This window comes from Panthera uncia, unplaced genomic scaffold (assembly GCF_023721935.1).
Source record: "Panthera uncia isolate 11264 unplaced genomic scaffold, Puncia_PCG_1.0 HiC_scaffold_596, whole genome shotgun sequence".
Lineage (NCBI taxonomy): Eukaryota > Metazoa > Chordata > Mammalia > Carnivora > Felidae > Panthera > Panthera uncia.
In genome coordinates this window covers 7,755-33,402 of record NW_026059755.1, presented here as the reverse complement: position 1 = coordinate 33,402, position 25,648 = coordinate 7,755, and the positions used below count along the sequence as shown (strand labels likewise).

Below are 25,648 nucleotides of genomic sequence, written 5' to 3'. Positions count from 1 at the left end.
TCCCTGGGGCAGAGGGTCCTGGACGAGCTGAGGCACTATTACCACGGCTTCCGCCTGCTCTGGATCGACACGAAGATCGCGGCGCGCATGCTCTGGCGGGTCCTCCACGGCCACAGCCTCACCCGCAGGGAGCGCAGGCAGGTAATGGGCGCTCGGCAGCTCCCGGTCGGGCCGCCTCTTACGTGCTTTCAAATACTTCCGGGGCTTTCCTTCTGCCACTTGTGGTTAGAAGATAATAATAACAACAGGAAACTCTAACCGTGAACCTCCCTGTACCACCGCTGATAATCTCTCGGTGCCTCCGCGGCCAGAGGGCCTCACACACCCCGTCTGTGGTCTCCCGTCGCTCTGGCCTTGTGCCACCGCGTCGGCCTTCTTTCCTGTCGGAGGCCTGTGCCCACCCCAGCGGACTTCTTTTGCAGGGTAGCTGCCTTTTCTGTCTCGTTGCTTTCCAGATGTCTGTCTTTAGGGCTGTGCTTCTCCCTCTGTGAGCTGGGTCTTACTTGTTGGCTCTGAGCTCCTGACTCAGGTCTCACCTCTGTCATCGGCTCCAGAACCTGCCCGCCCACCGGCTCTTTAGCTGCCGGGAGCTCTGGTTCAGCATTCGGTACGCCAGCTTTCTCCGCCATTCACCAGCTCTTTTATTTTTAAACCTGTTTCTTCATGTTTATTTATTTGGAGAGAGAGTGAGCGTGAGCAGGGGAGGGGCAGAGAGAAAGGGAGAGACAGAATCCAACTCAGGCCCCTCACTGTCAGCCCAGAGCCTGACTCGGGGCTTGAGCCCACGAACCGCGAAATCTTGATCTGGGCCAAAATCAAGAGTCGGACGCTTAACCGACTGAGCCAGCCGGTCACCTCTGCCCTTCACCAGCTCTTGAAAAAAGATTGTTCCTATTTTTCAGGAGCTCAGACCTTCTGGGTGTCGTATTTTGCCTGAAATAACTGACAGTTACACTGTGGACTTTTCTTTCTCCCCTTCTTGCTCTTTTCTGGTGAGTCCCCAGGGGCCAAGGGGCAGCTTTAAGTTCTCAGTGCCCTAGGATTCTCCGAGGAAAGGTGCAGAAATGTCTCTTCCCTGGAAGTTGACTGCCAGAAGATTCCTTTGTGAGAAAACAAGGACTTGACTTTAACGCAACCTGGGGAGTTGGCCGTTATGTGTGAGAGTTCCTCTGGCTTCTGATTTCATACGTGTTCTCAAGAACTTCTGGAGAACCTGGGTCGTGGTTGTTTGACTGGCTGGGATTTCCCCTGGGATGCCACGTTAGAAGGGAGCAGATGGAGAATTGAAAGAAGGATAGTTGTATTGGAATTTCAGGATCATCCTGTTAGTGTCTGTCGGATGTTGATGACGAGGCGTGTTGTTGAGTTAATCACAATGTAATGCTTTGTATCCTGGACTCCCGTGCGCTGCTCCCCTACCCCGCGAGAGCTGTGTGCATTTGCTGCTTCCGTGAGGATGATGAGACTTCGTAAGAACAAAAACAAAAGAGTGGGAGCAGATGAGCACGTCCCAGCGAGAGGTCCCAGTGAGAGGCCCCAGCGAGAGGTCCCAGCGAGAGGTCCCAGGGAGAGGTCCCATGGAGAGGCCCCAGGGAGAGGTCCCAGGGAGAGGTCCCAGGGAGAGGTCCCAGGGAGAGGCCCCAGCGAGAGGTCCCAGGGAGAGGTCCCAGCGAGAGGCCCCAGGGAGAGGTCCCAGCGAGAGGTCCCAGGGAGAGGTCCCAGGGAGAGGTCCCAGGGAGAGGCCCCAGGGAGAGGTCCCAGCGAGAGGTCCCAGCGAGAGGCCACAGCGAGAGGTCCCAGGGAGAGGTCCCAGCGAGAGGTCCCAGCGAGAGGTCCCAGCGAGAGGCCCCAGGGAGAGGCCCCAGCGAGAGGTCCCAGGGAGAGGCCCCAGCGAGAGGCCCCAGCGAGAGGCCCCAGCGAGAGGTCCCAGCGAGAGGCCCCAGCGAGAGGTCCCAGGGAGAGGCCCCAGGGAGAGGTCCCAATGTGCATATGGACTTGGCAGTGGTAGCACATGGGAGAGGCTTTGTGGGGCTGTGCTTTCTTCTCCTTGTTTCAGGGCCTTCCAGGTGATTTGAATTTGAACAAAATGTTGGCATATAGAAGAGCGACTCTTACAATTAGGATATTTACAAAGGCAAGCGGTTGTAAAATAATTTGTAAGAGTCATTTAAGTGGAAGATTTGAAATGTGAATTTAACTCTTGCTGTTGTCGTGAAGCAGAATTCACCAAACGTTGGGTTGTTCCCCCCTCAGGGAACGTGAGCTGGGTTTGGACCACTGTGAGACAAGTTAGCTGTACCCCACTGGCGGGGCGTGGTTGCCATGGTGATCCTCAGTCCAGAGGAGGCGCAGTCCAGACACCTGGTGTATGTGCTTGGCCGAGGCTCCAATGGGGCGAAGGTGCCATCTGTGGGATTATGACTGACCACCTCTGAGTCAGAATCCTGCCCAGGCGGAATGATAGGATAGCGCCACGGGACCTCGATGGCCTCGGATGGCTGGTCCCCCGCCGGCCCTGCCGGCTGGCCCTGGTGCGTCGGGACCAGGGTTGGGTGCCGAGAGCCCCTCGTCCTGGGCAGCAAGGCCGCCCCCTTGCCTGTCATGCAGCACACGTTCGTGGGGAACCTGGTGCTTTAAACCATTCGTGGATGACCGGTTTCTGAGTGGTGGCTTCCCACATAGCACAGCAGCTCCCTCACTGCGATCAGCTGAAAGTCAGCCCTCCTTAAAAAAAAATGAAATGTGAATTTAAGGTCACAACTGTTGAATGCATGCTGATCATGTGAAACAGAGAATGACAGAAATGTCTGAGGATTACTGTGGAATAGAAGTATTGGGAAAGTAGTTTTGTGTTATGACCTTGGGCCCCATGGACCTGCAGGGTTTGGAAGGACTGTTTCTGTCCCCCAGATGCTCACAGCAGAGTCGGCGCACCCTGGAGATGCCTCTCGGTGGCAGTGTGAACGTTGCAGCAGGGAGGATGGAGAAGCAGGGCTGAGGTCTGGTCACGGCGTGCGTCTGTTGACAAGCGTCCGGCGGCCGTGCAGGCAGACTCTGTCCCGTTACCGGCCTGCGTTCGCGCTCAGTTAGCCGAGTGTTCCTTTAGGTGCCTCAGCACCGTGCGGGGGGCTGCAGCCGGGACCTGGCCGGCGCGCTCCTGGGGGCTCTGGGGAGCCGAGGGCGGGGGGCCTCCGGGAAGGGGCTCCTCTTTCCGGAGCTTTCCCAGCACGTGCTTGCTTAAGCTGAAGCACGTCGGAGGGCTGATGGCTTCATCTGCAGCGATGCTCTTGGGACGGTTAAACCGCTCGCTGGTCCTCCTTCGACGCCGCGTATGTGGTTGGGGGTCACCGAGGCTTCTCCGAGGCCCCGCAGTGAGTGTTACGTCCTCAGAGGCTCTGGCTGCACCAGCCTGCTCTCATCTGGTCTTTGACCCCTCCTGTGGTCGAGCCTTGTGCTCCAGCAGATGTGGCAGCAGCGACAGCCTGGTAGCAGTGAGCACACTGGGCCCCCAGCCCTTGGCCTCGCTCCTCCCCACGAGGGGGAACCAGGGCTCCTTGGAGACCGAGCTCAGCAACAGCCGGGACAGCAGTGGTACAAGAGGAGCCTGGGTCAGAAAGTAAAGAAAGAACGCGGGCACCTCTGGGCGTGGCCGGTGTGGAATAAAACAGATTTCTTGTTTCATTTCTTTCAACAGTGTTGTGCAGTTTCTTTTTTTCTTAATGTTATTATAAATAGGTTTTTTTTTGTTATAAAATAAACAACCTAAAATTTACCCTTTGAGCCATTTTGAGGTCTGTGCTTCTGCGGCACTGAGGACCTTCCCAGTGTCGTGAACGTCCCTACCACCCATCTCCAGAACCCTGCCGTCTCCCCAAACTGAAACTCTGCCCCCGTTGCACACTCACTCTGCACCCCCTTCCGCCAGCCCGACACCCACCACCTCCCTTCTGTCTCCATGATCTGACTCCCCTGGGGCCTCACGTAAGGGAGGTCACAGAGCATCCGTCCCTTCGTAACTGGCTAATTGCACTTGGTCTACTCGGAGTTCACCCGTGTGGCGGCAGGCGGCTGGAGTCCTCTTTTGAGGCTGAGGCTGAGTAGCACTCCATGGGGTGGACGGACCACACTTTCTCACCTGTCCATGAGTCACGGACACTGGGTTTCTTCCGTCTTTTGGCTCGTGTGGGTGAACAGAGCTTTTAAAATTTCGGTCTCCGTGTGTTGATTGCTAGTACAGGTGACCCTTGAACAACACAAGTTCGAACTGTGTGGGTCCATCTCTATGTGGGTTTATTTTTTATAAATACACGAACATGGAAAAAATATGAAAACGTATACGCTACTATAAATGTACTTTTTCTTAAGATTTTCTTAACGTTTCCTTTTGTCTGGCCTTATTGAAAGAATGCAGCATATGATACCTACAACATACAAAGTGTGTGTTAATTGTTTACGTATCGCTAAGGATTGTCGTCAACAGTAGGCTATTAGGCTCTTAGTAGTTAAGTTTTGGGGGGATCCAAATTTACGCGAGGATTTTTGACTGTATGGGAGAGTCAGTGCCCCTAACCCTGTATTGTTCAAGGGTCCATCGTATATAGAAATACAACTAATTTTTACAAAGCTTTTTTAAATGTTTGTTTATTTTGAGAGAGAGGGGGAGAGAATCCCAAGCAGGCTCCGTGCTGTCTGTGGAGAGCCTGACGTAGGCCTCGAACTCACAAACTGTGAGATCATGACCTGAGCCAAAATCAAGAGTCGGACACTCAGCTGACTGGGCCACCCAGGTGCCCCCACAACTGATTTTCATATATTGATCTTAAATCTTGCAGAGTCACCAGAGACGGTTGTTCTGGGATCTTTTTTGTTTCTTTGTTACTGTTTCTAAAGATTTCACATTTGTTTTGTAAACATTTGTTTTCCCATTTTTGTGAGCATTTGTAATCTTTTGTAAAGATTAACATTTTTTAAAAAAACATGTATTTTGAGAGAGAGAGAGAACGAGAGAACGCGAGTGGGGGATGGGCAGAGAGTGGGAGACAGAGGATCCACAGTGGGCTCCGTACCGACAGCAGAGAGCCTAATGCAGGGCTTGAATTCGTGAACCTCGATATCATGTCTTGACCCCTAAACATTTTACTTTTAAGTGATCTCTACACCCAACATGGGGCTCGGATTCACAATCCCAAGATCAAGACTCGTATGCTTCGCCAGCTGAGCCAGCCAGGTGCCCCTCTGGTATCTTTTTTGTAAATTCCATCAGAGTTTTTATCAGGAATGGATTTTGGGTTTTGTCAAATGCTTTTTCTGCATCTGTTTAGATGATCATACGGTTTTCCGCTGATTAAATGTTTGAGGTTGTAAGATGAGATTAAAAGGCGAGACCTAACTACATGCAGTCTGCAAGAAACACCCCTTAAATGTGAAGACACAAATAGGGGCGTCGGGGTCGCTCAGCCAGTGGAGGCTGTGACTCTTGATCTTGGGATTGTGAGTTCGAGACCCACGTTGGGTGTAGAGATGGCCTAAAAACAAATCTTAAAAAAAAAAGTAGAGACACAAATAGATTCAAAGTGAAAAAATGGGAGAAGGTAAGTGCTGCTAACGGCAGTCAGAAGAAAGCTGATGTGGCCACCTTAATATCAGACTGAGGTGATTTCATAGCAAAGGTGCCCAGGGATGAAGAAGGTCATCCTGGCATTTAACATTTCATAATGTCAAAGGGGTGCAGTCATCGAAAGGACATAACATGCCTAAGCATTTGTGTGTGTCATGGCAGAAGCCAGATGCCAGAGAATGTCTTCTACGGTCCTGTGTAAGCAAACTTAGAGAAACAAATCGATTTACTGTTTTCCTGGGGCTGAGGGTTGAAATGGCCTGCGGATGGACATAGGGCACTTGATGGTATGATGACAGTGTGCTAAAGGTGGATTTTGGTGATAGTTTCGCAAGCTGTAAATTTACCAAGAATCATTGAATTACACACTCACAGTGGGTGAATGTCACGGAATGTAAATTCAACCTTGAGAGAACTGCTGAAAAAAAATTAAGGAGGAATGTCAGAAAACACAGACACCAGCTTGAAGGGCCTCTTCTGGGACCATTTGAGCATAAAAGTAAAAATAGTAATAAATTGTAAACAAGTGAAAAAGTACAGGAATCCGTGAGTCTGTTTTGACGACAGATAGAAAAGTGAACGGGCAAGGTTTGTACGTGGGAAGACAGGCTCGAGGTCGGGGTCCCTGTTCCATGACCCTTGGAGCAGAGACTGGTTTGGGAAGAGCTGGGGTGAGTGCTGCCCAGGGAGAAGAGCCTCAGGTGTCTCCTCCACAAAGTGCTGGGGAGGGGACCCTCTGGCCCGGTGGTCACAGTGCGCACCACCACGGGGCAGGTGGCTCCCAACTGCCGTGAAGGGCCGCCAGGATCTGGGGAGCGGCGCCCCGGCGGGAACATGCCACTTGACCGTCATAAGTGTCAGAAGAGGCCAAAACGAAGCATTTCTAGGAATGACCTCACTTTTCCGGAGACGTGTAGTTAACGACAGTGGAAATGCACACCTCGACCGGCACGAGCGTGCATCTCGGTTCCTGTGAGCCTAGGCAGCTTGGGGTCAAAGGTGTTGACTGAGTAGACTGAAGAGAAGGCTGCCTGGGGACCCAGCAGCGAGTGTCCGCTGAATGTCACTCGGGGGCTTTCGATGCTTTCAACTTGTGAACGTCTTCACTGGTGTCAGCAGTAGTGGGGTCACGCCGAGGAAGCGTTGGGTTTTGGCCTAAGTGTTGCCGTGTGGTCAGACCCTCTCGAGAAACAGCCGTGACACTCTCTCTGCGGGCTGTTTGTGGCGGGCGGTGTGGCCACAGCCTTCCCTGGCGACCTCGACCTGCTACTCTCATCCGGCTGGCTTCCGAGTTCAGGGGGCAGCGCGGTGTCTGCGTCAGGCTGTCTCTGCAGAGCGGGACCCCCGGTGGACGGGGCGAGAAGGGATGGGCGGTCCACTCCCCACGCCGGCTTCCGCCCCTCCTAGCCTTTCTGAAGGCTGTCTTCCCGCGGTGTGGACGCTGGAGAAACAGATGCCTTTGGGAGCAGCGTGCTGGGCTGTCGGGACTTGGCGCCCTCGCCGACCCCCGTCGGGCTTGGGCTGCCGTCGCGCCCCTGACGGTCGTTGTGAGCGGTGTTGACGCCTCACCCCTGCTCCCTTCCGCCTTTTCCCAGTTTCTCCGGATATGCGCTGACCTCTTTCGCCTGGTCCCCTTCCTGGTCTTTGTGGTGGTGCCGTTCATGGAGTTCCTGCTCCCTGTCGCCGTGAAGCTCTTCCCCAACATGTTGCCGTCCACGTTCGAGACCCAGTCCATCAAGGTGACGGGGCGTCGGGGCCGTGAGCTCGTTTCAGAGCAAATTTGGACGTAGTTACAACATCCGCGTTGTTTGTGACTGACGTTCAGATGGTCGATGGTTTTGAAGTTGTATGTTTTCTTCCTAACTTGGTCATGCTGTGCTGTGATTAGTAGACGGTGGGTTACGGAGTTGTTTTTCTTTGAATGTGTTTTAAAGTACGGTTTCTGTAGCCCACTGTCCTTCAGGCCACGGGGAGAGGCCGCCCGTGGGCGGTGCGACCTGCGGAGGGCAGGGCCCATCTGCTGTCCCCGCAGTCACAGCGTTGTTTCACTCACAGCCCAACAGCCCACCCACGAAGCTTAAAGCTTCAGCGGCCGGTCCCTGCCCTGAGGGACCCCACGACTGTCTTCTCAGGCCCCGAACTGGAAGCGCAAGTCTGGGAAGGCACAGTCCCCGGGGGGAGCGCGCCCCACGCCGCTCGGGAAAGTGCGGGAGGTGCCGGGCTGAGGGGTAAAGCGGACCCCGTGCTGGGTGGAAGCAGGCGGGGGCCAGGGTGCGGGCCAGGGGAGGGTAGCACCCCCTCTTTGACCTCACAGGAGGAGAGGCTGAAGAAGGAGCTGCGGGTCAAGCTGGAGCTGGCCAAGTTCCTCCAGGACACCATCGAGGAGATGGCCCTGAAGAACAAGGCAGCCAAGGGGAATGCCACCAAAGACTTCTCCGTGTTTTTCCAGAAGGTGCTGTGATGCTTCAGAGCCCTGGGGGCCTCAGCCCTGTGGTCCCGAGTGCCGGGTAGAGCCTCAGGGCCACCCCGTCTTACATAGGGGCGCGCCTCCCATCCCTCTTGTTCACTGGTCTGCGGGATGCGGGGGTGGAGCCCCCAGTTGGCCGTGGGCTGGTGCCCTAGGGGGTTTAACCCTGCTGGGGATGTTGGTTGGGCCTGCTGTCCTGAGCTTGCTGACATCAGAATTATTTGCCTGTGGCTCCGTACTTTGCAGCAGCCCCAGGGGAGGCAGAGTTCAGTAGATTCGGAACTAAGACCCTGCCGTTGTGACGAGCTGGGGGGCCAGGCTGGGGGGAGGAGGGGATGGGCCCCGAGGCTGCTCCACAGCCACAGCCACAGCCACGGCTCTGCTGGCATGGGCGGGAAGGGTCCACGAGCGGGAAGGGGGCTGGAAGCTGCAGGGAGGCATCACCCCGGGGGAGCCAGTGCTGGCTGGGCGCCTGGCGCCCTCGAGGGGCTGCTCCTCAGGAGGAGCCTGGTGACCAGGGAGATCCGAAGGGGGGTTGTGGATGGTCTGGGGCACTTCCAGCCGGGGCGTGTGGCCCAAGGCCGTGGGCGGTGCTAGGGAGCCCCCCACCCAGTGGGTGGCTCGCTTGATTGTTCCCACAGATCCGAGAGACCGGTGAGAGACCCAGCAACGAGGAGATCCTGCGTTTTTCCAAGTTGTTCGAGGACGAGCTGACCCTGGACAACCTGACGCGACCGCAGCTGGTGGCCCTGTGCAAGCTGCTGGAGCTGCAGTCCATCGGCACCAACAACTTCCTGCGTTTCCAGCTCACCATGAGGCTGCGCTCCATCAAGGCCGACGACAAGGTGGGCACCCGCACTCGCGACCACCCTCTCCAGGCACCTGGGGCTCCGGTGTCCTGACCGTAGGAGAGGCGGAGTCACCAGCGGTCCTGTCGTTCCCACATCGCGGTGGTGGGCACTTTGTGCCTCTGCCCACCGTGGCCTGCGTGCACACACCCAGCGTGCGCGTGTGTCTCCTGGAATGACGTTGGAACCGCACGGCCCTTACGGTCTGTCCCCTGGCGTGACATTAGGAGACCTGCCCGTGTCGCTAAGTATTTGTTGAAAAGGTGAATTTTAGTGGTTGCCTGATGTTTCATGGTGTGGACACGTCGTGATTTATTCACCGGTACTTTAGCTAACGTTTTGCCCCCTAAGCAGCGCTGTGATAAACGTCTTTTGGCAGCTCTTTCTGCCCACGGGTCCTGTCCCCGTGCTTTAATAAAATCATCTTCTTGCACCAAAAAACAAAACAGAAGCCACCCTCTTTTGACACAGATTTTTGTTACCGATCTTTGACAGTTTTCATAAGAAGAGTGACCTAGGATTGGGGCTCCTGAGGAAAAGGGCAGGAGGTCAGAAGCAACCACCTTGCTCCTAGGGCTGTGCTGACCGCTGTGTCCCCCCACCGGGCCCGCCCACAGCCCAGCAGCCACACTGCATGTGCCCTCCAGTGTGTTTCCGGGAAGAGCTGCTAAACCTCTCCCTTTTCTCCGAGAGTGCTGCTGGCCCCGGAATCTGCGGCGTCTGCTGGCCGAACAGGCACCTCGGAGGTGTCCGGTCTCTTCTCCCGGCTGCTTCTCTGTGTTCTCGAACGTGCTCATCATAGTTCGTGTCTGTCTGACCACTCCAGTAGCTGTGGTCTGTAGGTCTTTTTGTCCTGTTTGCTTTCTCGGGCTGGTTTGCAGTGTTTCCTTCCTGGACCTAGACGTTGTCTGTGGGAAGTTTCCGAGGTTCCAGGCAGGGCCCGCCTGGGTCTGCCCCGCTAGAGAGGGGCCGCTCGGCCTGAGACCACTAGCCACGGATCGGGGCCGGCCCTGCTGCCTCTGGTTTGCTCCCCTGACAGAGTGTGGGCTGCAGCTCCCCTGTGTCCCTTCCTCGCGGTACCCCCTGCGGACCAGAGCCCAGGAGCACCCCCTGCTCTGTGCACATTTCCTGCCCGGCTCCTCGCTTGCGTGCTGCTTAGCCGGACACCCGACGCCAGAGTGTCTCCTGTGCTTCCCTCTCCCTGGGCGGCAGCCTCTTGGCTCTGGCGGGGTGTCTCTGCCTCTGAGCAGGGGCCTTTGGCCTGGACTCTGAGCCTGCGCTACGCGTCGGCAAGTGTCGCTGGGTCCCCAGTGGCTCACACCCCCGTGGTTGCCCCGTCTTTCCCGGTGTGCGTAATCTTGCTGTCCCCGAGCCCTGTTGTGCTAGCTTTCTGGTGCCTCCGAGCCTGTGTCTGTGTTCGTTTCAGCTGGTTTTTCTAGTAGCTGTCAGCAGGGGTGCCGATCTGGCAAAAACTGGCTCCTTGCCGTAGCTGGAAGTGGCAGGCCATCACTGCGGGTTTGTAGGGTTGAAAGGAAGTCCTTCCTCCGCTGTGTACGCATTGCATCTCGGAGGGCGCTCGGGACACCCACTCTGTGGGCGTGAGGGGGGCTGGCATGGGCAGTCCTCGGGGGGCCACCTCACTCCCCGGGAGCCTGCGTGTGGCTGCCCCCACCTCAGGAGAGGCAGCTAGGGGCAGGTGGCCCCCGGCTGGAGTCCTGGCCACTCCCTTGCTTTGTGACCTTGGACGAATCACAGCTCAGTGCCTCAGAGCCCTATGAAACAGAACAGCCTGCCCTGTCAGGAAGGTGGCCTGGGCCTCCGCTGTCCTGGACGTGAAGTAAAAACCAAATACAAGAAGTCTCTGAGAAGTGGGAGAAGACGACCCTGGGACCCCAGGACCAACCAGGTGGGTCTTCGCACCCTGGTGCTGAAGGAGGGGCCGCTGAGGCTTGCTGATGAGTGCGGACTCCGGAAGCCCTGACGGGCAGGGCTCTTACCAATAGGGTTGTAAGTTCGAGCCCCACGTTGGGTAGAGAGATTATTTAAAACACACACAAAAACAACCCTGAGAAAAGCCTGCTCCCTCTGGCCAGAGGACAGGAAAGGGGCTCTCCAGGGGCGCCGGGGAGGCTCAGTTGGTTAAGCGTCCGACTCTTGATTTTGCCTCAGGTCATGATGTCACGGTTGGTGAGGTCTCTCTCCCTCTCTGCCCCTTCCACGCTCGTGCTCTCTCTCTCAAAATAAGTAGATAAACTTTTTTTTTTTTTTTTTTTTTTTTTTTTTTTTTTTTTTAAGGAAAGGGGCTGCCTAGCAGGACAGAAGTCTTCAGACAGTAACGCTCTACTCCAGCCAGACACTAGAGGAAGTAGTCCCCCTACGGCAGGCGCCGGTGGGTGAGGGCTGAGACCTCCACCCTCTTCAGGATGTCACAACTGGGGTGGCGTCAGGGAAAGCTGACGAGGCTGCTCCTTCCTCCCCGGCGGGTGGTAACGAGCTGCCGCTCCGGCCCCCGGGGCACAGTGTCCATAGAGACCAGCAGGGGGCTGGCAGTTCCAAGACCTTCCCTGCACACCCCGTGGGGATGGCGTCCAGAGGCCAGGTGGGGCCAGCCTGCCCCTGGCAGCCCCGGAGGTGCGTGGAGGGCTCCCCGCTACCCCGGCTTCTCTTCTGGGGCTTGGCGGAGGCTGAATGGGGAGCCTGGCAGCAACGAGGCAGCCCCCTGCTTGTTCCAAACTACCACGGGTGTAATTTGTGGGTGTAACCGAGAGGGGGCACAGACAGATCAGCCATCAAAGGGAGCTTGTGACTCACGTTTGCGCTAGAAGCGGGTACAGCCCCTGCTCAGGACTACGTGAGACGCTGATGCCCCTGGGGACCAGGAAGCGGGAGCAAGGGAGGACGTGGGACTCGGCCTTTGTTACTAGTGTGGTCAGAGTGGCCAGCTGCAGTAAGCGACACGCAGGGCTTAGGCTTTGTGTTCGGAGGGCTTGAGAAAGGATTCTCACGTCCCCGTGAGAGGAGCCAAGCAGTGGGGCCAGCCCGGAGACCGGAGGTGAGGAAGCACACAGCAGGCCCCAAGGAGCCGCCTGTGGCGCCTCACCGGGCAGCTAGGGAGTGAGCCGCGTGGAGACACAGCCTCCCAGGAGAAAAGAGGAGGAGACGGGCCCCTGGGGGGCTCAGTCGGTTGGATGTCAGGTCTTGATTTCTGCTCAGGTCACGAGCTCACAATTGGTGAGATCGAGCCCCAGGTCAGCTCCACGCTGTGAGCGCGGGGGGTGCTTGGGATTCTCTCTCTCCCTCCCTGTCTCTGCCCCTCCCCTGCTTGCGCGGTCTCCCTCTAAATACATAAATAAGCATTAAAAAAGAGGAGGGAGAAAAACCAAATGGAAACTTAGAATTGAAAAATACAATCCAAAATAAAAAGCTCAGTGGATGAGCTCTACAGGAGAAAGGAGAGGACAGGAGACAGGATCAGTGAACTTTTAAGATAAAACTGTAGAAATTGCCCGTTTGGGGCACTGGCTGGCTCAGTTGGAGGAGCGTGCCACTTTTTGTTTTTTTTTTTTTTTAATGTTTTATTCATTTTTGAGAGAAAGGGAGACAGAGTGTGAGTGGGGAAGGGGCAGAGAGAGAGGGAGACACAGACTCTGAAGCAGGCTCCAGGCTCTGAGCCGTCAGCACAGAGCCCGAGGCGGGGCTCGAACTCACGAACTGTGAGATCACGACCTGAACCGAAGTCAGACGCTTAACTGACTGAGCCACTCAGGTGCCCCAAGGAGTGTGCGACTCTTGATCTGAGGTTGTGAGTTCACGCCCCACGTTGGGTATAGAGATCACTTAAATAAATAAAAACTTTAAAAAAATCACCCATTTGAACATCTGAGAAAACAGTTAAAAAACAAGCAGGGTTTCAGCCACCTGTGGGACTAGAGGAAAGCATCTAACATACTTGTCATCGGAGTTCTGCAAAGAGGGGAGGGAGGCTAGAGCTGGGAAGGTGCTTGAAGAAATAACTCCTGAACACTTTCCACATTCAGTAAAAGACCTAAGTCAACACATTTTATTTGTATTTGTTTTTAAAGCTTATGTGTTTTGTGAGAGAGAGCATGCACGCATGCACGAGTGTGTGAGCAGGGTAAGGACAGAGAGAGAGAGAATTCCAGGCAGTGTCCGTGCTGTCATCGCATCGCAGAGCCCGACACGGGGCTCAGACTCACAACCTGAGAGACTGTGACCTGAGCTGAAATCGAGAGTAGGATGCACGACCAACTGAGCCACCCGGGTGCCCCTGAGGTCAACACATTTTAGAAGCTGGGTGAACCTCAGGCAGGACCAACCCAAAGAAATCCACACGAAGACCCGTCACCGTGACACTAAGCAGCGCCGAGGACAGGTAATTGTGACGGCAGTGAGCGAGACTGGCGTCTGGCACAGGGAGGGTGACTCCAGGGACAGCAAGCTGCTTATCAGAGACTGTGGCAGCCAGGAGGAGGGAACAGTATTTTTCACATACTGGAAAAAACCTGTCAACTCAGAATCCTGTATCCAGCGAATATCCTCTGAAAAAGAGGGGAGAATCAAGACCTTCTCAGGAGAAGGAAACAGAACGGCCAGCAGCACGTCTGCCCCGCGAGAACCTGGAGGAGGGTCTCTAAACAGGAAGTAATCAACCCTTGAACAACATGGGGCTTAGGACACTGGGCCCTGCGCTCCCCCGGCACGGTCCCGGCACAGTAGAACTTTCCTTTACGCATGAGTGAAATAAGGTTACAGCATGTAAGTTAACACAGCTGCAGTCATACCGCGTGGCAAAATAAATTGTCTAGAAGGCAGCAAAAGTCCATGGTGAGTGTGTATAAAAAGGCAGTGTTTACAGTCGCACTTGTTACAGGATTCTTGGCTCTGTGATGTTTCAAGTTGAGTTCTTAGAAAGAAACAAAATGCCCAAGATTAAAGGGAAAAATACCCAAACCACGTGGATTTGACTCCATTAAAAACGGCAAAGCAGAGGGAGCGTCCTGTTCTCTGTTGCCCCACGGTGGGCCAGCAGGTGGCACAGCCCCGCCCTCTGTGCAGGACATTGGGCTCCCCAGAAACTTAACTGCTGATGGCCTACTATTGACCTGAAGCCTTACCGAGAACATAAACGGTTCATTAGTCCCTATTTTGTGTGTTACGTGTATCCTATACTGTGTTTGTGTAACAAAGTAAGCTAGGGAAAAGAAAACGGACGTTTACAGCACTGCTGTGTCGAGGGACACCTGTGCATAAGTGGACCTGTGGACAGTTTAAGCCCGTGTTGTTCAAAGATCTCTGGAACACGAAGAAGAAAGAAGGTGGTCAGCAAAATATGGGTAAACCCAGTAGACTTTCCTTCTCGTTTGCCTTCTAAAGTCCGTGTGATAGTTGACACAGAAGCATTAAGATGAGCTCAGAGTAGGAGTAGGAGAGTAGAGTAGAGTAGGAGAGGGCTGAGGGGCGTCCGGGGGTGAGGTTTCCACATTTCGCTTGGACCCGAACAAGGACACAGAGGGCGTGCGTCCATCGGTAATACCCAGAGCGACCACCGAAAACGCCACATGAGGAGATAGACTCGGAAGCGCCGTGGAATTCGTGTTTCCCACAGGAAGATGGGGAGAGGGAAAAAAACGAGGTTTTCCATTATAAGCCCACACCGGAAACAGCCCAGTTGTCCTGCGATGGGAGAAGGTCAGCCAGGATGGTCCTACCGTGCAGTGCTAGTTAGCACCCGAAAGAGAAGCCGTTGTTAACGTGCTCGACAGCCTGCAGGAGTCTTCCAGGAATCCCCAGCAGCGTGTGCGTGCGTGCGTGCGACCCCACCCGTGCAACATGCTTCACACACAGACATGCGCGTGAAGGCTGGATTAGTGGTCGCCACGGGTTCAGGAGGTGCCGGTGTGTCTGTAGAAGGACAAGAAGGGTTTTCTGCCATGACCGGCTTGGTGTCCTGCCGTCATTCTGGGTATGGTTTTGTCACTATGGTTCGTGAGACGCTACCGCTGGGAGAAACCCTGTCACACCTGCGTGTTGATCTCCAGTCAGCCCGGGATGAGACGCTTCCTTTGGAAAAGGGCAGTGATGGACCCGTCTGCCTCGCGGGGTCGTCGTGAGGTTGAGTGGGGCCGAATGAGGTGGCGGGTGCACCCCTGCGTGGCATCGACCTGGGGCCACTCTGGTTCTTTCTTCTCTCCCCTCCCCTGCCACCCCTGCACCGTCTCCGCGACATTCTGTGTCTTCTGTCTCCGGGACTCTGGTTTATTTTTATCCCTTGCGTCACCGTAGTCTCAGGCTGAGGAGGAGGGAGGGGGCTCTGGCTGCGGTCAGGCTTGCCCCGCTCTCCCTCCTTCCTCCTCTGTCCTGAGGATCCTGAGAACCCGTGGCGGGGTGGGGAGGAGAGCCGGGGTGTTCACAAAGAGGCGGCGGAAGAGGAAGGGGGCGCTGAGAGCGAGGAGCCGGGCCTGGGCAGAGGCCGGATCGGTCCTGGCCACCGTGCGCTTCCCCGAGGCCCCCGCGCCCCACCGGACAGCCTGGTCACTCCGGACCCGGAGCGGAGGCCTCAGTGGTGGCGATTCGTCCTGCGCTTGGTGAGGCACATCAGGGAAGCGTCTGGCATTCAGACGCTGGGTTCCAAGCGTGTCACATAAGCGCCACCACCTCTGATGACCTTTCCGTGTGTGGTTTGTCGACTTTCTTTTGTAGCTAATCGCCGAGGAAGGGGTGGACAGCCTGAACGTCAAGGAATTGCAGTCAGCGTGTCGGGCACGAGGCATGCGGGCCCTTGGAGTCACAGAGGATCGTCTGAGGGAGCAGCTGAAGCAGGTGCGTGGTTGAGGGGCTTTCCCTTCCGTCGGGCCAGCGTCGATAGGCTTGTTGTGCCAAGACCTCCCCGGGATCCCGTGGCGTCAGCCCCCCCCCCCCGACCCTGGCTGGGGGTCCGGACGAGGGTGTGGTGACCCTGTCACGTGCCCTGTGTTCACGGCTCTGAATGTTGCCTGGTTTTTCTCCCCTGCTCTTGGTCGATAACGGCCTTACTGTCCCCTTCTGGTCATCTGTGGACAGATGAGGATGAGGTTAACTTCCCTTGAAATTTCAGTCGGTCTCTTAACCGAGGCCAGAGACTTCTGGGTAAATAGGCCCCGGGCCAGCCCACCCCAGGGGCCTCTCTCGGCTGTCTTGACGCCTCTGGCAGCCCGGAGGGCCCTCGATCGGGACCCAGCGGCCAGCTCTGCAGCTGGCATCAGGTTGAGTGGGAGGCGACATTCCGCGTTCACAGCGATTCAGCTGTTGCGTCCGAAGACATATGGCGTGTCCGGTGCCGGCCGGCACCCTCCTTGGCGGTTCCCCTCCGCGTGTAGACGGATATATGTCAGTACCCGCTTCTCCTTCGTCACAAGCGGTGTTTGTTATGTGGCCCCCAGACGGAGCCTTCTCTGGGCGGTGAGTCTCCCCGTGTCTTCCCCCACGCGTGCCTGGGATTGTGTCCAGTCTTCTCTGAGCACGCTCAGGACACGTGTGAGTGTGGGCGCTGCCCCCACGGCGCTGTCGGGGATCCGAGTGTTTGTGCGTCTTCCTTCTTGTCCCACCTCCCGTCCTGCGTCCAGATAGTGTCCACACATGTTCATGGGCTTCCTTGTCACTTTGAAGGTCGTCTTCGTATCGCGAAACAGCCGTAAGCAGTGCGGGCGCTCGGCAGGCATGCGGGGCCCTGAGGGCCTCATGAGGCCACGGGTGCTACCGTTGTGGTTCATTTTTTTTTACGTGACTTCTAAGTGAAGAGCTTCGGTAACAGAGTCTGGGCGTCTCGCTCAATTTCTTCTGAGCCCGGCCGCCATGCCGTGTGGCATCTCGTGCTTGACTCCCTGAGGGCGGGCGGCAGGTCGTAAGAGGCAGCGGTAGGTGGGCGTGGTGGAACTTGAGGACCCCCGTTCTCGGGAGAACTTCCTTCGGCGACTCGGTGCGCCCACCCACTCGAGTCCTCCTCCCCCATCAAGCCAGAGCAGAGAGGACCGTTCCAGGGTCCGGGTCCCGGGTTAGGCAGACGGGGCGCGGCCAGTGGGTGAGTCTGTCTCGAACCCCCGATTGCAGTGGCTGGAGCTGCACCTTCATCAGGAGATCCCCACGTCCCTGCTCATCCTGTCCCGGGCCATGTACCTCCCCGACACCCTCTCGCCCGCCGACCAGCTCAAGTCCACGCTGCAGACGCTCCCGGAGATCGTGGTGCGTACCGCCTTCTGCGGCTCACTCCGGAAGGGGCCCTCTCGCTTCTGGGGGGGCAGCTGCAGACAAGGCCCCCTCCTCGGCCAGGGCAGCCCTTGGATCCACCCCCCCTGCTTCTCTCTCGTCTCATCTTTTCTCTGAACATCGAGGACTCCGGTGGTGTGTGCAGAGGGTGACCCTTGGCCGCCTGGTGGCCTTTGCCCGCGGCTGGGGTCCCCGCGGTGTGATCCATTCCCCTCGGAAGCCCGGACGGCGGCCCCTCTCAGAAACACAGGCTGGGGGCGGGGTGCTGTGTGAGCCTCTCCGGCATCCCCCCCTCACAGGTGTCCCCTCTCTGAAGGCGAAAGAAGCGCAGGTGAAGGCGGCCGAGGTGGAGGGCGAGCAGGTGGACAACAAGGCGAAGCTGGAGGCCACCCTGCAGGAGGAGGCGGCCATCCGGCAGGAGCACCGGGAGAAGGAGCTGCGCAGACTCTCAGAGGCGGCGGTGAGCGGCCAGCAGGGCCCCTGGACCCGCCCAGAGAGGGGGCCGCATGGAGCGGGGGACGGGCCGCGGGTGGTCTTCCGGCCTTCCCAGAGACTGCTGGTGGACCGGGTCCGGGTCCCTACGGTCCGCCTCCTTGGTCCTTCCTGGAGCCGTCGGGTGGCACAGCGGACGCAGGGGTGCTCGGGGCGGGTGGGCTGCGGCTCTGAAGTGGGGGCAGGACCTGGCTGGCAGGTCACGTGGGCCTTGAGGTGTCTCCTCTGGAAGGTGTGGGCAGCTTCCCAGAGCTGTCAGGGCAGGGCCGAGGATGGAATCAGACTCCGTAGCCGCTTTACACAGGGGCCTCGGTTGACCTGGGAAACGCCAGCGCCCAGCCCCCCGGGCCGCGTCACTGCACCTGTTGGGGTCCCGCCGCGAAGCCCACAGAAGGCGCGTCACCTGCTGCTGGTTGACAGGTTCTTACGGCGCCTGCCAGCCCGGAGCAGGCCTGTTGAGAGCGCGCCCCTAGCCTGGGCCGGTGTGGACGCCTCGGGACGGCGGCCAGAGGCACTGAGCTGGCAGTGGTCTTGCATTTCAGAAGGAAGCAGAGCCGGACGTGACGGCGGAGGCCGTCCCTGGGAGGCCTGTGGCCGAGCTGCAGCCAGAAGTGTCTGAGGTGACTCTGCCGTCAGAGGCCCTGAAGGACCCCGCCCCCGTCCTGGAAGGCTCAAAGGTAACCGCGCACGCGCCCCCTCCCTCCCCTCCCCCCCCAGGGGTGGAGGCTGTGTGGGAGCTCAACCCGAGGGTGAAGGGGGCTGGCTTGTGCAGCAGGGGCTCCTGAGGAGACAGGGCCACGGGGGTCACGGCCTGGCTTTGGACAATAGTAGGTAGCTGTGGGGCGAGGAGGTGAGGCCGCAGGTTGGCGATGTTTCTGGGAGGCCCACTGTGGTGTGAGAAGAGCCAGCTGGGCTCCAGGCTTTGGGCCTGAGCACCTGGAAGGTCGAGGCGTCCATTACTTAGCACCCCCTCCTCCCAGCCCTCTGTACCCCGAGTGTCAGGGCCCCCCATGCCTGGAGGCAGGTCCACAGGCCCTTTTATTGGCTGGGCTGTGCAGTGGGAGGGCCCGCCTGCTGTCACCTGTCCCATCCCCTCCCCTGCCCCAGTCTGATGTGCTGTGCATCCTAGGGGTTCTTCTCAGGGTGGCCTCACTGTCCTGTCTGTAGCCCCCTCCCCTTGTGGGACGCCTTCCGTCTTGATCTCCCAGGAGTCAGGTAGACAGATGGCGGAGGAGGAGTGAGGCCCGGGCAGCAAATCCATGTTGGGGGATTTCAAGCAGGGTCCCAGGTGGCCTCCAGGTCCAGAGGTCAGAAGAGATGGGGCTGTGGAGGCCCCGCTTCTGCGGTCCGACACATTGACGCCTGGGTAGAGGGGGCTGCATCCAGGGGAGGGTGGGCCTTGTCAGGGGTATTGAGGGTCTGGTGGGGGAGGCCTGAAGACTGCCTCCAAATGGGTAGGGGGAGGTGGTCTGTGGCCTTGGCGGGAGCAGTTTGGAGCAGAGGTGGCAGGAAAGGCCCCCTGGGGTGTCTCAGCCTTCTCCAGGCCTTGGGGGGGGGGGGGGGGCGGGGGGGGGGGGAGGGAGGCCGGGGGGTCGGGGGAGACCTGTGGGGGGGGGGGGGGACAGTGGGGGGGAGGGAGGCCAAGGCCATCCTGGACCTAGGAGACAGATGGAAGCAGACCTGTGGCGGTATTGGCACATCGGGTGGGGGACAGGGGCGGGGAGAGAGGGTCCCAAGAACTTGGCCAAGCTGGCCTCAAAGGGTGACCCAGGGAAGGGTCAGGGCCAGGGCCCGAGGTGTCAGGGTTGTTTTTAAGGTGGGGCAAGGCGGGGATGTAGACAGCTGAGCAGAGATGGAACGCGGCTGGGCCCACGTGGTTCAGGAGGAAGGAGGCACCTGCCATTAAGTCCAGCGGGAGTGCCCAGCTGTCTTCACGGAAGCGGATGCACCCGCTTCCAGCGGATTAAAGACCCAAGTGTGAAAAAACGTTTAGGAGTCTCAGGAGAACTAGGGCTTAACGAGGATTTCTTAGCAAGAAGCACAAACCTTTAAAAAAATTAAGCGAAGGACCTTTCTTCCCCAGAAAGATGCCGTAAAGAGTGGGTGGAACAAGTGGCTTGTCCCCTCTTGCAGTGCGGCCTTGTAGGGTTTAGCGGCGCTGACTGTCTGCGGGGCCCGGATGGAGAACCCTCACGGCTCTCCCTCAGCGCAGAAATCGAGCTTGCGCCGAGAGCCTTTCCACGGAGAAACCCAGGCCCACGTGGCTTCACAGGCGAGGCTCCTGTGAGTCCAAATGTGTAGGGAAGGGGTCCCACACAGACTGCTTGCAGAAAGCGAAGGGGGGTCGTTTCCTCGCTCACTGCGGCGAGCATCGGCAGCATCAGCCAACACCAGGTCCGCAGGAGAAGCCTTCGGAACCGCGTCCTTTGTGAACACGGTGTGAAAGTTGTCGGCAGACATGCAGCGGGTCCCTTGCATCTGTTCTGTGAAAAGGATAACCGTGGTCTCGGGGGGCTTGTCCGGGAACACGGCACAGTGGCAAGACGCTGAGGGGAAAAGCCACAGACGATCATCTCTGTAAATGCGGAAGTACTTCACAGAATCCAGCATCTTCCTGATTAAAAACACACTTCTCGGCCAGTGGAGGGGAACCCTCTCACCCCAGTGAGGACATCTGCAGAGATGCCGCGGCTGGCATGGCCCCTGGCGAGGGCGCCCACTTTTGCTACGCACTGTGCAGAGGTTGTGGCCAGGACACCTAGGCAAGAAAAAATAAAACCACTCCGTCAAAAGGAAGAAATGAAACTGCCTGTTCACAGACGGTGTGAGCAGCTACAAATCAGCCGTGTCCTCTGTACTGGTGATGAGCAGTGGGGTCGAAATTTCAAAGAGTGTATCATTTCCAGCCCCTAAAGTGAACTACTAGGGAGAAATTTGACCTGTACATTGAATGCTGTAAAGTGTTGAGATTGATTACCTAAATCAGATTTCCTGCGCTCGTAGATGCGTGCGAGGTGTTAGTTCTCCAACCGATGTACAGATTCAGAACCATCAAAATCCCGGTAGGCTTTTTGTTGACACAGACAGACGTCTTCTAAGACGTCTGTGGAAGCTCAAAGGAGCTACAATATAAAACGGTGGGTGAGCGCGCTGGGTAGGTGCTCCGGGTGGGATACTGTTCAGCACTTGAAAGGCGTGAGACAGCGCGGGGTCTCCCACTCAGAAGGAGAGCGAGGGCACGTGTGCAGGAGCTCGCTCTCTGGGACCTGCTCCCCGTGTGACCCCCGGGGTTTTGGGGTGGCCGATGGTTTCCTGAGTGCACGTGCACGTCGGATCCACGCTCGGGGCGCGCCCGGGCACCGCGCGTCTCTGCTGGCCTCTGCCCACCGCGGTGGGAGCAGACTCTCCGGCGGGGTGGAGGGGGAAGGGCTTTCCTTCGACCGGGTTTTCCCTGGTGTGCCTTTGTTTTCTCCACAGGAAGAGGAAATAACGAAAGAGGAAATCGACATCATCAGCAATGCCTGCTCCAAGCTGAAAGAGCAGAAGTCGTCCCTGACCAAGGAGAAGGAGGAGCTGGAGCTGCTGAAGGAAGATGTGCAGGACTACAGCGAGGTGGGCGGGGCCGCCAGGTGTGGGGGGGGGGGGGCAGATGGGGGGGTGCCAGATGGGCGGGGCCGCCAGGTGGGGGCGTGCAGCAGCGGAAGCAGGACTACAGCGAGGTGGGCGGGGCCACCAGGTGAGGGGGTGGGGGCCGCTCCACAGACCTGGACGGGGAAAGAAATCCCAGGGTGCTCGGTACCCCTTCTGCTCCACGACTGATGAACGGCACCTGCTCCAGTCCTGCGGTGCTGGCCGTCCACCCTCCTCGTCCACAGGGGCCTGCCCCTTGTGGTTTCTAAAGGCACGTGAGGGATGGGATAAAAAGCCTGGTCGTTTGATAAAGGAAATCTTAGTTTCATTCACATTTCCCGGAAAGAGATTTCTTTGTTACGTACGCTTCGTGTGTGTGTGTGTGTGTGTGTGTGTGTGTGTGTGTGTTTCTAAGGAAAACATGTTTGTTTTCTCAATATTACTTTCTAATCTGCTTTCAAAGAGCTGTGTTTTGGGGCACCTGGCTGGCTCAGTTGGTGGAATGTGCAACTCTTGATCTCGGGGTCGTGAGTTCTAGCCCTACGTTGGGTGTAGAGCCTACTTTGTAAAAAGGTGTAAAAGAGCTGTGTTTTCACAGACGTACTCGGAAGAGACGGTTCCTCGTCTCTAGCCCCGTTCTCCATCCTCCCTGTAATGCTGCTCACAGGGAAAATCATGACTCAGGGTTTAAGAAGACATTTCTTGTTCCTTAATTCTTTCAACCATTTATTTATTCTCTTAAAAGAAACATGAAGAAAGCTGAGACTCAAATAGATTCCATTCTTTGCTACAGAAACAGTATTTGGGTTTGCAGAACCAAGCTAATAAGACTTTGCAGCTTTCCGTGGCTGGAATTGGTGGGTTCCTGTTTTGTTAATGACCTGGAACTTTTTATCTTTGTGATACCACTTTGGGTTAATTTAATTGTTACAAGATAAAGTTAATTTTGTTATTTCCTCTTCCTGGGGTTTTTTTTTTTTTTTTTTTTGAGACAATCTTTTATCGCTAAATCATTTCATTAGGACTTGCAAGAGATCAAGGAACTTTCAAAGGCGGGCACAGAGGTCTGTGTGGAGGAGTCTAAGGCCAGCAAGAGGCTGACGCGGAGAGTGCAGCAGATGATCGGGCAGATAGACGGCCTGCTGGCACAGCTGGAGGCGGACCAGACGGCCGGCAAGCTGGGCACGGACGCCGCCAGCCCGCCTGCAGGGTGAGTGTGCCTCAGGTGCCGGCCCAGGGGAGCCCAGGGCCTTTCTGGCCTTGGAGTGTTTCTCTGCCGTGGTGCCAGCCCCTGACCTTTGACCTAGTGGTTCCAGCCAGAAGCCCAGCCACATCTTTTCAGTGTCCACTTCTCAGTGATCGTTTTACTGAAGGAGCTCTCAGGGTGGCCTCTTCTGCACACGCACACGTGTATGCACACACACGCACACCTTGGCCACTGTCAGGACCACAGCTGTGGCTTGGCTCCTCTCCCCCTGGCCACCGTAGTGCACACCTCTCTCTCTCCAGGCTTCTGTCAAGCTGGTCCTTCCAGAATGTACATAGGGTTACAGCTCCCCTGGGAACCCCCAGCCTCTCCTCCCCCTCCAGCCACAGCTACGCTTAGTTCCTGTTCTCCCAGATTCCCGGTGCTCTCCTGCCTCCTCCCTCTTCCCGAGCCCTCCACACACAGGCACTCGGTGATGGCCCCCACTCTGGAGGTCACTTTGTGCCAAGGAAACGACTCTGCCAGGTGGTAGCGGCTGACACTCGATGCTCCCGTGGGCTGGGCACTGTGCTCTGAGCGCCCACGTCTCTGAGGGGCGGGTGGGCTGGCTGCAGAGGTCCTGCTGTCCTCAGGTTGGGGGGCCTTCACCCCCAGGACAAGGTCAGTGTCCCTTCCTGGGGTGACCTACTGTGCAGGGTGGGCCCACTCTGACCACGGCACGGGCAGGCCTGAGGGACCTGGTCCTAGTAACCACGGGACTCCCTGTCCCCATCACCAGTGGAGAGGCGGGGCTCACCGGGGGACCGCGCACACAGGGAGACCTTGGACTGACTGATGGTTTCTGGTTTTGTGTCCGAGTTGGCCGGGCGTTCCCAAATGCAGGGGCGAGGGGCCCTGGAGGGAGGGAGAAGTTGCCCGGGTCGAGCTGACCCGTGGGAGGCCTGGCGAGGCTGGGGTACGTCTGTGCCACATGCAGGCTGTGTCCCCCCAGGGAGACTGTCATCAGCGTCACCGAGCTCATCAGTGCCATGAAGCAGATCAAGCACATTCCGGAAAACAAGCTCATCAGCTTGGTCTCGGCACTGGATGAAAATAAGGATGGCAAGGTCAACATCGATGACCTCGTCAAGGTGAGTCGGCGGGGCCGGGTCAGGGCCGCCAGGCCCAGCCGAGGGCTTGCTCGGGGGGCGCGTGTGGCACGTGCGGCCCCGTGTCTGCCCTCACGCAGAGCGAGGAGTGGTGCGGTTGGAATGGCCGTCCAGAGCAGCCCACCCGCTTTTTGACAGGACGCTTGGCTCCCCCCGCCTCCCGCGGCGCCGCGGCGCAGTCTGGGAAGCGTGTTAGCAGGGTGCCTGGGGCACACTGACCTTGGCGGGCGGCTGCGGGTCGCCTTCGGTCCTCGTGGTGAGCCGGTGGGCGCGGGGGCCCAGGGAGCTGGGCAGCCCGGGAGACCCAGAATGGGATCCCCCTTTGTAAGGAGGCCTGTGGCCTTGCATTTCTGAGGAGAGAGCCCCTTCACGGGTGTCGGAACGGTTCCTGGTGTTTCCAGCTAGTGATTTTTTTTACACGTTTCCCGAGCGTATCTGCTAACTTACCGTGTAGTTCAGCCGCGAGGCCGGGCAGTACCAAATGCACGTGCTGGGTCATTGCTCTGCCGGCAGCAGAGGCTGGGAGGCCCGAGCCCCCATCACCCGCCCCTTCCCTGGGGCCCCTTTCCTTGGTGTGGACGGCAGCTCACGCGTTCTCGCCCTGCACTCAGAGCGCTGCACTCTGTCCGGGGCGGGCCCCCCGGCCTCGTGTCCACCTGGCCTGCCTTCCGCTGCTCCTTCCTGCACGCCAGGCCCGTAGGAGGCGCACCCAGCACCCTCGAGAGCCACGCGTCCCCTGCCTCCGGAGCCCCTCTCCCTCGTGGCTTGTAGCTTGGCCTGGGGCTTGGGAGCCTGTTGGCCTCCTGGGGGTGGGTGGTGTCTAGTCCTCACAACCAGGGCAGCTGAAGGGCCCCGGGGGCTCCCCTGCTGGGACGTCACTGATGGCCATTCAGCCTGGTAGCCAAGGACGCAGCTTGGAGGGGGAGCCGCGCCATGTTCCCGGCGTGTCCCCGGCCTGCTCCTCGGGGAAAGCGCCGCGCAGGGACAAGGCCACCGCTGAGTCCCCTGGTCCTTTCCCGTGTGCGTAGGTCATCGAGCTGGTGGACAAAGAAGACATTCACATCTCCACCAGCCAGGTGGCCGAGATTGTAGCCATGCTGGAGAAGGAGGAGAAGGTGGAGGAGAAGGAGAAGGCCAAGGAGAAGGCCGAGAAGGAGGCCGCGGAAGTGAAGAACTAGGGGCCGCCGGCTCGTGTGCGCCTCGGGCCCTTCCCGTGTCTGCCTCCACCCCGCCGCGCCGGCTGCCGCGGTCCTGCTGTGGTAGTGATGGCTCTGAGGTGATTCTTAGTGACGCATCTAGTATTTTGTCTGGAATAAATCAGAAACTTCCATAATCAAGTAATTTTTAATTTTCATCATTCCACGAAGATCCATTCAGTCTGGAATCCCCGAACCCTTGCAGGGAATCACGTCCGGATGCACACGGTGGCACGGTGCCGCAGTGGCCCCAGCCGTGGTGGCCGCACATGGGCTTCGTGGCTCCAGAGGTGGGCCCGGCCAGACTGGGGCAGGGAGGCGCCTCGCCGAGTGCCGCACGCTGGCGGCACCTGTCCCGGGAGGAGAAAGGACCGGCCCCGTGGACCCCCGTGCCCGTGGAGCCTGCGGCGTGCAGATGGGAAGGAGGCACGCGCGGCCCTCCCCAGCTCTGGACAAGTGTCCGGCAGTCAGTCTGCGGACTCGGATTCCTGCCCGTCGGCGTTAAAAGCACCGATTCGTGCCCACTTCCAAGGTCGTCTCTGTAGCGACGGGGATCGCGTGGCCTCTGGAAAACCACAGTTGTCTGGCAGGAATGTCGTGCCTTGTGCGAGTCCTCTGTCGTGGTGTGTCAGCTCTTCCTTGCTCTAACCTTTGATTTTCACCTAGTCCCTCACCAGTTGACTAGTACAGAATTTGTACACACGACGGTCCGCCTGCCACGTGCGTAACAGCTAACGCGAATCATGCCGTGAGAGATGGTAATGAAGCCCTTGAAAATGAA

The 25,648-nt window shown here is 57.8% G+C and overlaps 1 protein-coding gene and 1 long non-coding RNA gene across 3 annotated transcripts; both read left to right on the top strand.

Moving 5' to 3' along the window:
* On the top strand, positions 1-25,648 carry LOC125918251 (mitochondrial proton/calcium exchanger protein). Of its 2 annotated transcripts, XM_049624269.1 has the most exons (12): positions 1-141; positions 7,213-7,356; positions 7,932-8,069; positions 8,726-8,929; positions 15,653-15,772; positions 17,039-17,170; positions 17,511-17,654; positions 18,232-18,363; positions 21,164-21,298; positions 22,339-22,526; positions 23,515-23,653; positions 24,700-25,648. In XM_049624269.1, the coding sequence occupies exons 1-12, from the start codon at positions 88-90 to the stop codon at positions 24,847-24,849; spliced, it is 1,680 nt and encodes a 559-aa protein (XP_049480226.1). In that variant the 5' UTR covers positions 1-87; the 3' UTR covers positions 24,850-25,648. The 2 variants fall into 2 exon arrangements, with proteins under 2 accessions (XP_049480226.1, XP_049480227.1); XM_049624270.1 differs by lacking the exons at positions 23,515-23,653; positions 24,700-25,648 and having other exon boundaries at positions 18,229-18,363; positions 22,339-23,172.
* Positions 153-1,970, top strand: LOC125918252 (uncharacterized). The gene is made up of 3 exons (XR_007456408.1): positions 153-1,546; positions 1,612-1,702; positions 1,898-1,970. It is a non-coding gene; the product is annotated as an uncharacterized LOC125918252 (long non-coding RNA).

Excerpts from the sequence above, each read along its gene's own strand:
- LOC125918251 (XM_049624269.1), top strand. The coding sequence starts at position 88 with ATGCTCTGGCGGGTCCTCCACGGCCACAGCCTCACCCGCAGGGAGCGC. Across the intron at positions 15,773-17,038 it reads TGAGGGAGCAGCTGAAGCAG|TGGCTGGAGCTGCACCTTCA; the intron begins GTGCGTGGTTGA and ends CCCCGATTGCAG. Across the intron at positions 21,299-22,338 it reads ATGTGCAGGACTACAGCGAG|GACTTGCAAGAGATCAAGGA; the intron begins GTGGGCGGGGCC and ends TCATTTCATTAG.